The sequence below is a fragment of the Callithrix jacchus genome, chromosome 1 (genome assembly GCF_049354715.1).
Source record: "Callithrix jacchus isolate 240 chromosome 1, calJac240_pri, whole genome shotgun sequence".
NCBI lineage: Eukaryota > Metazoa > Chordata > Mammalia > Primates > Cebidae > Callithrix > Callithrix jacchus.
Genome location: NC_133502.1, coordinates 29,363,481 through 29,375,550, shown reverse-complemented (window position 1 = coordinate 29,375,550; position 12,070 = coordinate 29,363,481). Strand labels below are relative to the sequence as shown.

The following is a 12,070-nucleotide window of genomic DNA, read 5'->3' as shown; positions in this document are numbered from 1 at the left end:
CACTCAGAGGAGACACGTCACACACAGAGTTCTGCACACTTCACAATCAGAGGAGACACGTCACACACAGAGTTCTGCACACTTCACAATCAGAGGAGACACGTCACACACAGAGCTCTGCACACTTCACAATCAGAGGAGACACACGACACACACAGAGCTCTGCACACTTCACAATCAGAGGAGACACACAACACACACAGAGCTCTGCACACTTCACAATCAGAGGAGACACACGACACACAGAGCTCTGCACACTTCACAATCAGAGGAGACACACGACACACACAGAGCTCTGCACACTTCACAATCAGAGGAGACACACGACACACAGAGCTCTGCACACTTCACAATCTGAGGAGACACAACACACACAGAGCTCTGCACACTTCACAATCAGAGGAGACACATGACACACAGAGCTCTGCACACTTCACAATCAGAGGAGACACGACACACACAGCTCTGCACACTTCACAATCAGAGGAGACACACGACACACACAGAGCTCTGCACACTTCACAATCAGAGGAGACACACGACACACACAGAGCTCTGCACACTTCACAGCATCACAGTTACTACAGATTTGAAAAGACCTGATAACTAATCAATAAAATTGGAACCACTTTTGAATATTCTTTCATTAATTTTACTTTCAATTTTTCCCACCTTTTTATACCCATCTTTTTTGGGGTCCTTTCCATAAAAAGCAATTTTGGACTAGAACTGATCATAAATGTTTACAGAGAATAATTCAGAACAATGACTACAGATTTAAAACTTTAGACCAGCCTCAGTTAAAACTTAAAGCTTGTAACCAACAAGAAAATAGTTATTTCTATTACACATAACATTATAAGAAAACAACCAGAATTATGACTGACTGTGTCACATCAGGGCTGTCAGGCACCTATAAATTTTATGTACTCTTTAGAATATTCACACTGATAACATGCCCATATACATGTCAGATTGAAGATTATCAAAATTATAAAGGGTAATGTATTACATTTTAGTGAATGTATTTAACTCTAGAACATTTATATCAATATGCTCGTCAATATACCTGACAGAAGATTTAGAATCATTTATCATGTGATGATGCTACCCAGACAATTGTACCAAATCCAAGTGTTTAACCCAAAAAGACTTTATGTAGGATTTTGATTCTGTGGAAATCTGCAGATGTCAAAAGGTTCAAAACAATCCAACAGAATCACAGGTCATTTTAAAACAATATTCATTTAACCAGAGTAATTATCAAAAGGCCTCACAGGCAATTCAGGAAAGTCATCGCTGTCGAAACCAAAACCCTTTTAATGCTCAGTTGTCTTAAGTCATCAAAACATGATAAAGATGATACAGAAATTATCTTGATAAAATGTAAAATCTTTGTTTTTAAGACCGTTACTAAAAGGCACAGAAAAATGTGCAGTGCGGTTGTGCCTCTTTGAGGGAAGCCCATGCGGAGAACCTGGAGTCAGACCCGACGAGTGGAACCTCGAGTGTGTCCAGGGCTGTGGGTGCGCACATGACTACAGACGACAGTAAACAGGGAAACGGGGGCCTTGAGCCGGGGAATACGTCACTCTTGGTAACAGCATGAGAAGTTTCCTGATTATGCTGAACAACCAGACATAGTGAGAAAAGCCAGGTGTAGAGATTTGAGCTGCCCTTGAGGAAAACGCTGCTTTTCCCAGCCCTCAGGACACACGTTTAGCTTCAAGTTACAACAGCAGAGTTAAAACCGCAGGAAAAGGCTACTTGGCCAAACATTTGAAGGAGAAAGTTCTCAAGGGGAGAAAGAGCTGAGGCCGCATTTCTCCTGCAAAGCGCACGTCGCAGGGAACAGTGGAAGCTGAGCTTCTGAGATGTGGGTCTGAGCAGTTTCAGAAAGAGACGACTTCAGAGTTAAAAACCAGAACCTCCTGCAGTTTCCTTAAGAGCAAAGCAGTACTCCAAGGAAACTGGTGACATAGGGACCAATCTTTAGTTTTGTATTAATGTATATTTAATATCTAACCTCAGTCTTTAGAAAGACATATAAATAATTACCTTTTCATCACCGCTGACTTAAACACACACACAATTCTTTCCATAAACTTGATCACAGTTTTACAGACCATTCTGAGGACCTTGTACTTCCTGCCTTTCCTACACTTCTTTTTAAAATTGCCAGTCATTTTCCCTCAGCATAAAGAGAGACGGAGACCTCGGACAAATCCACACGCTGCCTCCATCCCAGCAGGTTGCCATTTGAGCTCCCAATTTTCCTTGATATAATTTCCTCATTGGTTTAAAATAAGCAAAAGAATGGGCTAGCAACAGCCGTAGAAAGCTTGGCATGCTTTAAGGAGACCCAGGAGGACCTTGCAGAGACCCAGGAGAGACCCCAGAGGACCCAGGAGAGACCCCACCACTTGCAGCTGTGCAGGGGCCAGGGAGGCCCCAAGGGCCTGTGCTGGGGCCAAGGTGCCGGGTCCCTGTGGTGTCCCAGGCAGCCCTGGGCAGTCTGCTCGGAGTCCCTCCATGGGCACCATGATTGCCAATTGAGGAAGAAGAATCAAGCTTTGCAAAAGTTCATTTTACATGGCAGTCTCACGAGGACTGTGCACTGAGGTGTCGCCCGGGAGCTGTCTGTCCGTTGCCCACACCGTTTCCATTCACGGTTTCCAGACAGGCGTCGGGGGCTTGGCATGGGCAGGATCACATCAAGGTTTGGGTGCGAGAGCTTGTCTGGCTGTAGATGACAGAGGCGTAATCACAAATCACAGCAGACATCGTGTGCAGGAAAAGGCATAGACCCACGTCACTGATCTAAACAACGTGGCTCCAGATGGGGACAGGGGCCCATGTGCTCTGTACTGTTTTGTCTTCACACATCATTCTGGAGACCCGTGCATCCTCAGGTCTCAAGCAGAAACCAGCAAACCAGGCTTCTCAATTGCCACTCACCACAGCCCTCCAGGGCATGATGAAATGAGGCCCCTACCGAGGTGCAGGGGAGATCGGCCAGCATGCTGGGGGTTGGGGGTGCTGCTCTCGGGTGCCTGTGGCCCAGTGCCAGGTCAGGACCTTTTCTCACCCACCTGCCCTCCTCTTGGCCTACAGGACACAGACCAGCTGGATGTGCTGCATCCTGTACTCCACCAGGAAGAGGGCAAAGGAGAGTGCCTAGCGCCCAGGAGAAGGTGCTCAGAGCTTGGTGAAGAGGAGGGAGGTGGTGTGTGGATGGGCTGGGGGGCAGGAGGTGGGACAGAGGGTGACCAGGCTGCCCACTTGCCACCCAAGAGCCTTCTCCGACACGCACTGAGGTTCCTGTTTTCTTCTTGTGGAACTGGCCCTGCCTGGGAGGAGTGAGCGCACAGACAGTGCCTTTGGGTTAAAGATCACACCAGCCCCGAGCAACAGCAGGTGCCAATGACCACGCCAGGTGTGAGCCATGCCTGAAACCCACTACCCATTGGGAGAATGATGATGTGATCTTAAAAAGCAATAAATGAGCAGGGGAAGATGCGGCTCTTCCTCTCCACCAGCGGGAGGGTTTCTGGCCCCTTCCTGCTCTGGCCTCTTGCTCTGTGGCTTGCTGGGCAGGGGCAGAGGCCCCTCGAACACAGGGAGGCTCAGCCCTTTGTGGGCCTCGTGTGAATTGCAGCTCCTGGAAGCACCCCACCAGTCGGGATGGGAGGTGCAGGGCGCAGACCAGTTGGGTGTGCTGCATCCCGTACTCCACCAGGAAGGATGGACGGAGCATCTGCTGTGTCGCTGGCGCTCCTGCAGGAGCCAGGAGCACAGTGGACACGGCCTCAGCCATGACCACGAGAGCAACAGAGACCACCATGCTGGCACAAGGATTTGTCCCTGGAGGGAGCCACATGCTCCCCACTCACAGGAGAGGGAGTCCTCCTGGGAGTGTGGGGGCTCCAGGACATGCCTGTAAGATGAGTTTCACCAGAACCCACCCAGAGCTCTCTCGCTCAGACACACATGCATGCATAGTCATATGTACACAGCACACACGTGTGCAGTCATGCACACAGCACACACATGCATATTCACATTTACATAGCACACATGCACACACAAGCATATTCATATGTACACAGCACACACATGCACACAAGCCATGTACACAGCACACATGCACACACAGCCATGTACACAACACACACACGGATATTCATAGGTACACAGCACACACACACATGCACACACATGGATATTCATAGGTACACAGCACACACGTGCACACACATGGATATTTATATGTACACAGCACACACACACAGCCATGTACACAGCACACACACATGCATATTCATATGTACAGAGCACACATGCACACACATGCAGTCATATGTACACAACACACATGCACACACATGCATAGTCATAGGTACACAGCACACACACATGCATAGTCATGTACACATCACACGCTTGTGCACAAGCATGTGATGTAAATATGTAAATTTGTACAGTCATGTAAATATGTACAGTCATATTTACACAGCACACACGTGCAGTCATGTACGCCACACGTGCACACATATGCAGTTATATGTACACAACACATGTGCACACACATGCATATTTATATACACACGCCACACACGTGCACGGTCATATGCATGTAGCACACATGCACACGCATGCATATTCATATGTACACAGCACACATCCACACGCGTTCATATGTATATAGCACATGTACACACACATGCATATTCATTTGTATGCAGCACACGTGCACACAGTCATGTACACAGCACACACGTGTGCAGTCATGTACACAGCACACGTGCACACATGCATAGTCATGTACACATCACACACTTCTGAACACACGTATATTCATATGTACACAACACACCCACACATGGTCATATGTACACATCACACGTGCACGCACATGTATATTCATATGTATGCACCCTCATATACATGTGTGTGTGCTGTAGTACCTAAATATGCATGTAGTCATGTGCATGCAGCACACAGGTTCACACACATGCATATTTGCACGTACACAGCACACCTGCACACATGTGCATAGTCATGTATGCATCACACATACATGCATAGTCACATGTATGCAGCACATATGTGCACACATGCTCACACCACACGCATGCACAGGAGGGCACAGGAAGGTGACCTGCACCATCTCTGATCCAGGTGTCTCTGAGCCCCCCAGAGGTCAGAGGCCACAGGTGCCAATTCCTGTGGGGACCTGTGGGGGCCATCCCTGTGGTGCAGATGAGAATACAGAGGCTCACAGAGTGTGAGCTCTGCCCATCAGCCAGCAAGGGAGGAGCCCTTTTCAGGGAGCTGCACGCCACACAGAGCTTGCTGCCTGGGTAGATTTCTCTGACCAAAGTGGGGCGCTTTCCAGGCTGAAGAGAAAGGGGAGCTCCCCGAAGCCAGTACCCACCATTGACTGAAAGACACCACAAATAATAGGTGTCTGGCAGCCCCAGAGTCACCGTTCCCCAGACACTGGGTGGGTGTGGCCCTGAGGCCCCCCTCCCCTACTCCCCCAACCATGAAGCAAAGCCTCCACGTGGCCACACAGAGGGGCTGGGGAAGCCAGGCGGGGCCATATGTCCCACCGTGAGGCAAAGGTGCCACGTGTCCCATCCTGGCTGCCAGGCAGTTGGGTGTGACTCAGCTTCGGCCTCTGATTGTGCCAACAAGAAAGGCCCCCAGAGAAGCTTCCAGAAAGAGGGCTGGTTTGTCCCCGTGGTGGGGCAGGAGGCGACAGCTCTGCCGGGTGGTTCCCAGCACCCTCCCCACAGAGCAAGCATCAGTGTGAGTTTGTGTGGCTGGCCTGGTTCCAGGTGCAGCGGCCTCTAGGACAGGGAGCACGGCTCTGTAGACGCGGAAGCTTGGTGGTGGCTTAGGCATTAGACTAGGAGCCTTTCAGAGTCAGACACACCTTTGACTTCTGCTGAGCTCTGAACCTATTATTTACTCAAACCCAGGGTAATTCTGTTCCTCCTCCACCCTCTGGCGGGGTTGCGGGGGGCATGTCACAATATCTAAGGAAGAGCTAACTGGGGCTAGTGCTGGGGTGGGAAGGGCTGACTCCCGGGACTCCGGAGTGGGTATTGTTACCACAAGGGGAAAAATTCCACGTGCTGCTCCTCCTAGCCTTGATTCTCCAGGGCTGCCAGGCCCAGCTCACACCTTCCTACCCACAGGGAGATTCCCACAGAGTAGGCACATGCCCTGTGGGATGTGAGTGGCTGCCTGGCTTAGCCCCCAACTCCTATCAGAGAAGTGGGTAGGTCCAGAGCAAGCTGTTCACTCAGCAGGCACACACCCAAGGAATGGGGCTGCCCTCATGCCAGGCCGGAGGTCTGGGGAGGGGCTCAGTGGGAACTGAGCTCAGAGGGTCTTGGCAGCAGCAGTCAGTGTCCAGAATGGTGAGCAGTGAGGCCAAGCCCCATCTTAGCTGGGGAGAGGGTATAAGGCAGGGCCTTGGAGACTTGGGGAGCAGGAGACATCCCTCAGGAAACGGGTCTACACACCGCAGAGCCAGAGAGCATCTCCTGCCATGTGGCTGATGCTGAGGCCTGGGGCTGCCCCTGCCTGGCCATCACGCCCAGCACGGATGAGCGCGTTCCTGCTGCTGCCCAGCCTGCTGGGCTGGGAGGCTCAAACAGCAGTGCTGGGGTCACTGGAATGAACCAGGCAGGGGCCCAGGGCAGGACACCTCTGTAGACACGCAGCCCTGAGCTCAGCAAATCAGCTGGTGACGATATCCAGGAGGGGTGGGAACCCAGACTTCCCCTGGAAGGAGGCTGCCCTTGGCCCTCAGTTCCACAGGGTGTGGTTGCCGCCTTGGCTTCCTAGGGCTGGCCAGTAGTCCCGGGGGGCGGCCCCTGTTGCCCCAGGCCCAGCCCGACTCAAGTTCATCCTCAGTCCCCACTGGCCCCAGACCTGTGCAGACTCCAGTAAGTGAGCGAGGCCATCAGAGCCCTCCTGGGCTGGGGGGAGACCACCCAGCTCCACGTGGCACCTGTGCCTCCATGGTGGCCCCCTTGCAGCCCAGCCCTGTGCAGGCAGAGCAGCAGCCACACAGGCCACACCTTGGCTGTGTCCCTGCCTGGCCCCAAACACCGTAGCCTCTTCTATGCAGTGCCACCCCCAACCCTGCCAAGGGTTCTGTGCGTTTTCCCTGCTGGTGAGGTGGGAAAGGGCTAGTCGCAGTTCTGCATCCTGGTTCCCTGGGGGCTGCTGGAAAGATCACGTTCCTTCCAGGCTTTTCTCTGGGTTTAGATGCCTCCACGTGGGAACAGGCATTTGTCCCATGCATACAGACGGTGCCGTTTACAGAGACGGATGTAGATTGGCTTTCCAGAGTGGGGTCGCGTTGCCTGCAGCTTTTCATTAGCTTCATTCTATCCCGAGCGGCCTTCAAGCTGTCCGCTGGCCCCGTGCCAGGCCCTGTCCCGAGTGCTGAACAGAGCAGCAGGTGCTGGCAGTCCCCAGGTGGCATAGACTGTTAAGTTCAGCACCTCTCTCCACGGAGTTTCAAATAGGCACCACTCTTTCCAGGCACTGGAAACACAACTGGAGGACTGTAGCACATGGCCTGGTGATGCCTGAAAGTGGTTACGGTGGGGCCTGGAAGAGGCACAGGATCAGTGGGGAGTGAGTGCAGCCCTAGGGGCAGGCGCTGGGGCCTGGAGGAGACTCTGGGGGTGGTGAGTGCAGCCCTAGGGGCGGGCGCTGGGGCCTGGAGGAGGCCCTGGGGGTGGTGAGCGCAGCCTCGGGGGCTGGCGCTGGGGCCTGGAGGAGGCTCTGGGGGTGGTGAGTGCAGCCTTGCGGGCTGGCACTGGGGCCTGGACCAGGCTGGGCAGCTCTTTACCTTTCGGTCTTGAGGTCTGGACACCCAGCCAGTCTCTCCCTCGAGGAGGCAGCACTGTCGGCTACCTGTCCTCCACAAGCAAAGGCCTGCCTGGCTCCACCCTGGCCCCCAGGCACCCCCTTGCCCTTCTTTCCTCCCTGGCCAACAGCACCACCTCATGGGAGCCACGGTACTCAAGCCATTTCCATGCTGGGAACCACAGCCACGGAGATCCAAGCCAGGAGGATGGGGTTGCCACACCCTCCCCTGATCAGTGTTCCCTGGAGGGATCACCCACAGGTGCACAACAGGCCGGTCGCTGTCGGGGCAGGTGGTTGGGGTCACGTGGGGCTGGACCTTCCCACACCAGGACCCTGTGCCTGCAAGGATGCAGACACCCCCACCCCAGAGGCCTCAGCCTAGACAGCCCCGTGGGAAAACACAAGCACAGGCAGCCCCTGGGCTGCAAATGGTGTGGAAATCACCCCCGTGTCCTTCCCACGTGACCCCACAAAATCCGAAAAGAGCAAACCCCCCCAGCTGTGGACATCCTGGGATCCTCTGAATGCCTGGCCTTCCCAAGCCTCCTCGGCGCCAAGGATGTCATGGGGCCCAAGGACCCCGGGGGGAGGGAGGCCCTGCTGGGACACAGGGTCTTCTCTCTGACTCTGGTTCCGAAAGCCTTGGGGGGTGCAGAGTTCACCAGAGACAGCAGGGCCCCCGTGCCCTGGAGAGGGAGGGGTTCTCTCCCAAGTCTCCATCTGGCGCTGCTCATGCTAAACCCCACACCCAGCTGTGGGAGAAAGCTGCCCAGAGCCCTGCAGGAGAGTCGGGGGCAGCCCTGGTTCACACAGGGGCAGAGGCACCTGGGCTGTGCTGGGTTGGAGCCCACAGGCAACGAGAAGGGTGATCGAGGATCCCTTGGAGGAACCCTAACTGGTAACCCCTGAGAGTCTCTGGGTCTCTCCTTCCATCACCCGTGGTTCTTTGGGACACGACGCATGGTTTGGCCCCTTCCTGGTCACAGGGGGTGGGGTCCAGGGCCAGCCACAAGGCTCAGGGCTCCAAGGTACAACTCTGTGTCCAGTTCTGAAAAGGGCAGTGTGGAAGCAGACTCCTGGGGACAGAGACAAGCCGCCTTGTGGAGAGGCAGGACTCAGCCCTCCTGGCCCTGAACACCTAGAGGGGGAGGCAAGGGGATGGAACCCCACTCCACAGATGGGAGCACCGAGGTCCCTGAGGCCGGGGCAATGACCACATTCCACAGATGGGAGCCCCGAGGTCCCCAAGGCCGGGGCGATGACCACACTCCACAGATGGGAGCACCGAGGTCCCTGAGGCAGGGGCGATGTCCGCACTCACTTCTCTTTCTTCTCAGCTGAGCTGTTCCTGGGAGGCCATGCCTTCCCCAGCTTTTGGGAGAGGGGCCCTGGCTGTTCTTTGATGCCCCTCTTACCTGCCCCAAGCCCCTGCTGGCCCCACAGGGGGGTCCACAATACGAGGTGTTTTCATTTTCCCTCGGGGCAAACCCCAAAGCCCCTCTGCTGAAGCCACGGCTCCATCCCAGGACACCTGCCTCCTTCACTGTTTCAGGTGCCCCCAAAGCCCTTCTCCTCCCCTCCCACCTGCAACTAAGGTGACCTCTGCCCCATCAAAGTTGATCCCTGATCCCAAAGTGGCCCCTGTCCCACCTGTGGTGACCATTGACCCCTGACTTATGTAAGCTGACCCCTGATCCCTTGCGAGGGAGGCGCTGCGTCCCCAGCCAGCTGTGAGCCCCGTGAGCCAGTGGGAATAGCCTGCCCCTCCTGGGCCTCTGAGAACTGCCTGGCTGGGCAACGTGTCCTGTGTTCCCTTCTAGAGGTGACCACAGGAACACAGATTCCAGGAAGCGGAGCAGGGACCTGACTTTCCCAAGAGACCCTCAGTGCCGAGAGTGGAGCTCCTGCTCCATGGAGACCTGTCTTCCTGGGACATCCCTGCGACTGGCTGAGGGGCACGGCCTCCCCAGCTCGGGTGTAAGTTCTGTAACGGTCTGGGTGTGAGTCTGTTTGGCATGAACCTGTCATAGTTTTTCTAAATAAATAACTGGGAAAATGTGATTTCCTGGCTTCTGGCTGCTCACAGGTTGCTGTGAAGTAGAAGGATCTCTTCAGCTGCCAGTGTTTGTCAAATGCTCAGACGCACGAATGTGGCAGTGACTCCTGGACTCTCTGCTGTGGGTGCTGTGGCCCGCAGCTTCTCCCTGAGGGCTGCAGGGAAAAGGCACGTTCGCCGAGACCCAGGGGCTGCGGGATGGAAGGCGTGTAAGGAACAAGGCTGGCCACGCAGGGGACGGAGTCGCTACTCAGACCAGCCTCCTGGAAGGCTCGGAGATGAGGGTTTTTCAAGGGCAGTTTTGTGGCGGGGGCTGGGGAATGGAGCAGGCTGACTGGTCGGGCCAGGGATGAAGTCCTGGTGGGTGGAAGCGGGTCCTTCTTGCTGTCTTCAGCCCGGGGTGGGATTGCAGACCTCGTTTACTGGTCTGGGTGGCTCCAGCTGGTCCATCAGACTGCAGGTTTGAAAACCACCTAGAACACACGGCAGTGATGCACTCATAGGTGCCTCATGGGGAGGTCCGGATCTGTGGCTTCTGGCTGCGTGGCCCCTGAGCCTTAGTTTCAAATCCTGTGGCTAATGTGTTAGTTTTACAAAAGCTAGAAGAGGGTTTTTTGTCATCTTAGTTTCGTTGCTAAACTATAAATTCCCCTGGGGTTAGCTCAGCCCTGCCCAGGAATGACGAGGGCACCTTCGCGGCTCAGAGCAGGATGAGGTTGGTTACGTCAGATTTCTCTCACTGTCATAATTTTGGCAAAGGTGGTTTCACCGGCTGCCCCTGCCCAGGTGCCGCTGGAAAGGCCTGAAGCTGAGGCAGTCAGCAGCCCATATCCTCCTCCCTTCCAGCCCTCCTGAGGATGAGGCGGGCAGACAGTGGGAACCAGGCATCGGTCTGATGCCCACAGACACTCTGAGGTCTCTCTTGGTGTCATCTGAATGGGTGGCTGCGGGGGGACTCACTATGAACAATGGCCTCTCCATTGTTCATTGTTCAGGCCCAAAGTCTGCTGCCCCCGCCCCAGCATAGGAGGCAGCATGCGGCAGGCATGTGTGAGGACACACATCCGCCCACCCAGCTCGGGCCCTTCCAGGGACAAGGGGTGGCTTAATCCTAAGGTCTGAGGGGAGGAGGTGCCTCCCAGCTCAGCCCTCTGCACACGACTATCCTTTCTCGAAGGGCGGCTCCTTTGGGCTCCGGGAGGTGGAAATGGCTGCCTGCTGGCCTCCACCCCTCTGGCTGCAGCACCTCATCCTCAGCCGCACCTGGTCAGTCTGGTGATGGCCACGCCAAGGCAGTTACCTCATTACAGCTTCGGTTCCCTGACCAGGGCATCCTGCAATTCAGTGCAATTGTAGGGGGGCAATAATCCCCATAGGTTTGTAGTTGGAAGAGACCCTGTTACAAAAGACAGGCTGACAGCAGAAAAACAGGTCATTAACACGCATGTTTCACAGATGCACAGACACCCAAGAACACAGCTCTCACAGAGCCAGCTTTGAATTCCAGAGACACAGCATCTTCAACAGAGAACAGCACGTTTTTAGGAAGTGCCAAGACGGCAGAGAAGACTTCGGTCTCTGTGGGCCAGTTGGGGCGCAGGACTGGCAGAGGCTGGGGAGTACAGCCCATGGAGCCATCTGGGGGGAGCACAGCCCATCCATTGAGCCATCTGTGGGGAGCACAGCCTGTCCATTGAACCAGCTGCAGGGAGCACAGCCTGGAGAGCCAGCTGCGGGTGTGAGGGCCTCACGCTGTCTTCAGGGCCCAGCCTTTGTTCTCCCTGCAGGAGGGTAGAACGCCCTTTGTCTTTGTAAATCTGTGCCTGCTTTAGGTAAAGAGAGGAAGCCAGAGGGCACTCCTGGGCCCATTTCTTCTTAATCGTCTTCATCTCAAAAGCCCTTTTGGGGAGTCACACACTCTTCTCACACTGACTGCCTGGAGGATCACAGACCCTGAAGGTTTGTGGGTCTTCTGTTGACAGCTGCACACGGGCTCCCTAGGCAACCCGCACTGCTCCTGAGAACCGCAGATTTGGGGATCCTTACATCCCCCTCAAATTCACTAGAATGACTCCCAGGACTCAGGAAAGTGCTTTACATACAATCAGCCTGTGT

The 12,070-nt window shown here is 54.7% G+C and overlaps 1 protein-coding gene across 6 annotated transcripts in view; it reads left to right on the top strand.

Annotated features, from left to right (window-relative positions):
- Nucleotides 1-12,070, top strand: part of C1H13orf46 (chromosome 1 C13orf46 homolog) — a 24,336-nt gene extending 12,266 nt beyond the window's left edge. For 2 of the 6 annotated variants that reach the window (XM_035294988.3, XM_009007824.6), the window contains exons 7-8: nt 3,115-3,194; nt 3,295-3,539. In XM_035294988.3, coding sequence (XP_035150879.1) covers nt 3,115-3,181 — 67 coding nt within the window. In that variant the 3' untranslated portion in view covers nt 3,182-3,194; nt 3,295-3,539. Of the gene's footprint in view, nt 1-3,114; nt 3,195-3,294; nt 3,540-7,566; nt 7,691-8,027; nt 9,877-9,985 lie in introns of those variants that run through there. The other 4 variants (XR_013522268.1, XM_078337921.1, XM_035294974.3 and 1 more) reach the window with 4 other exon arrangements.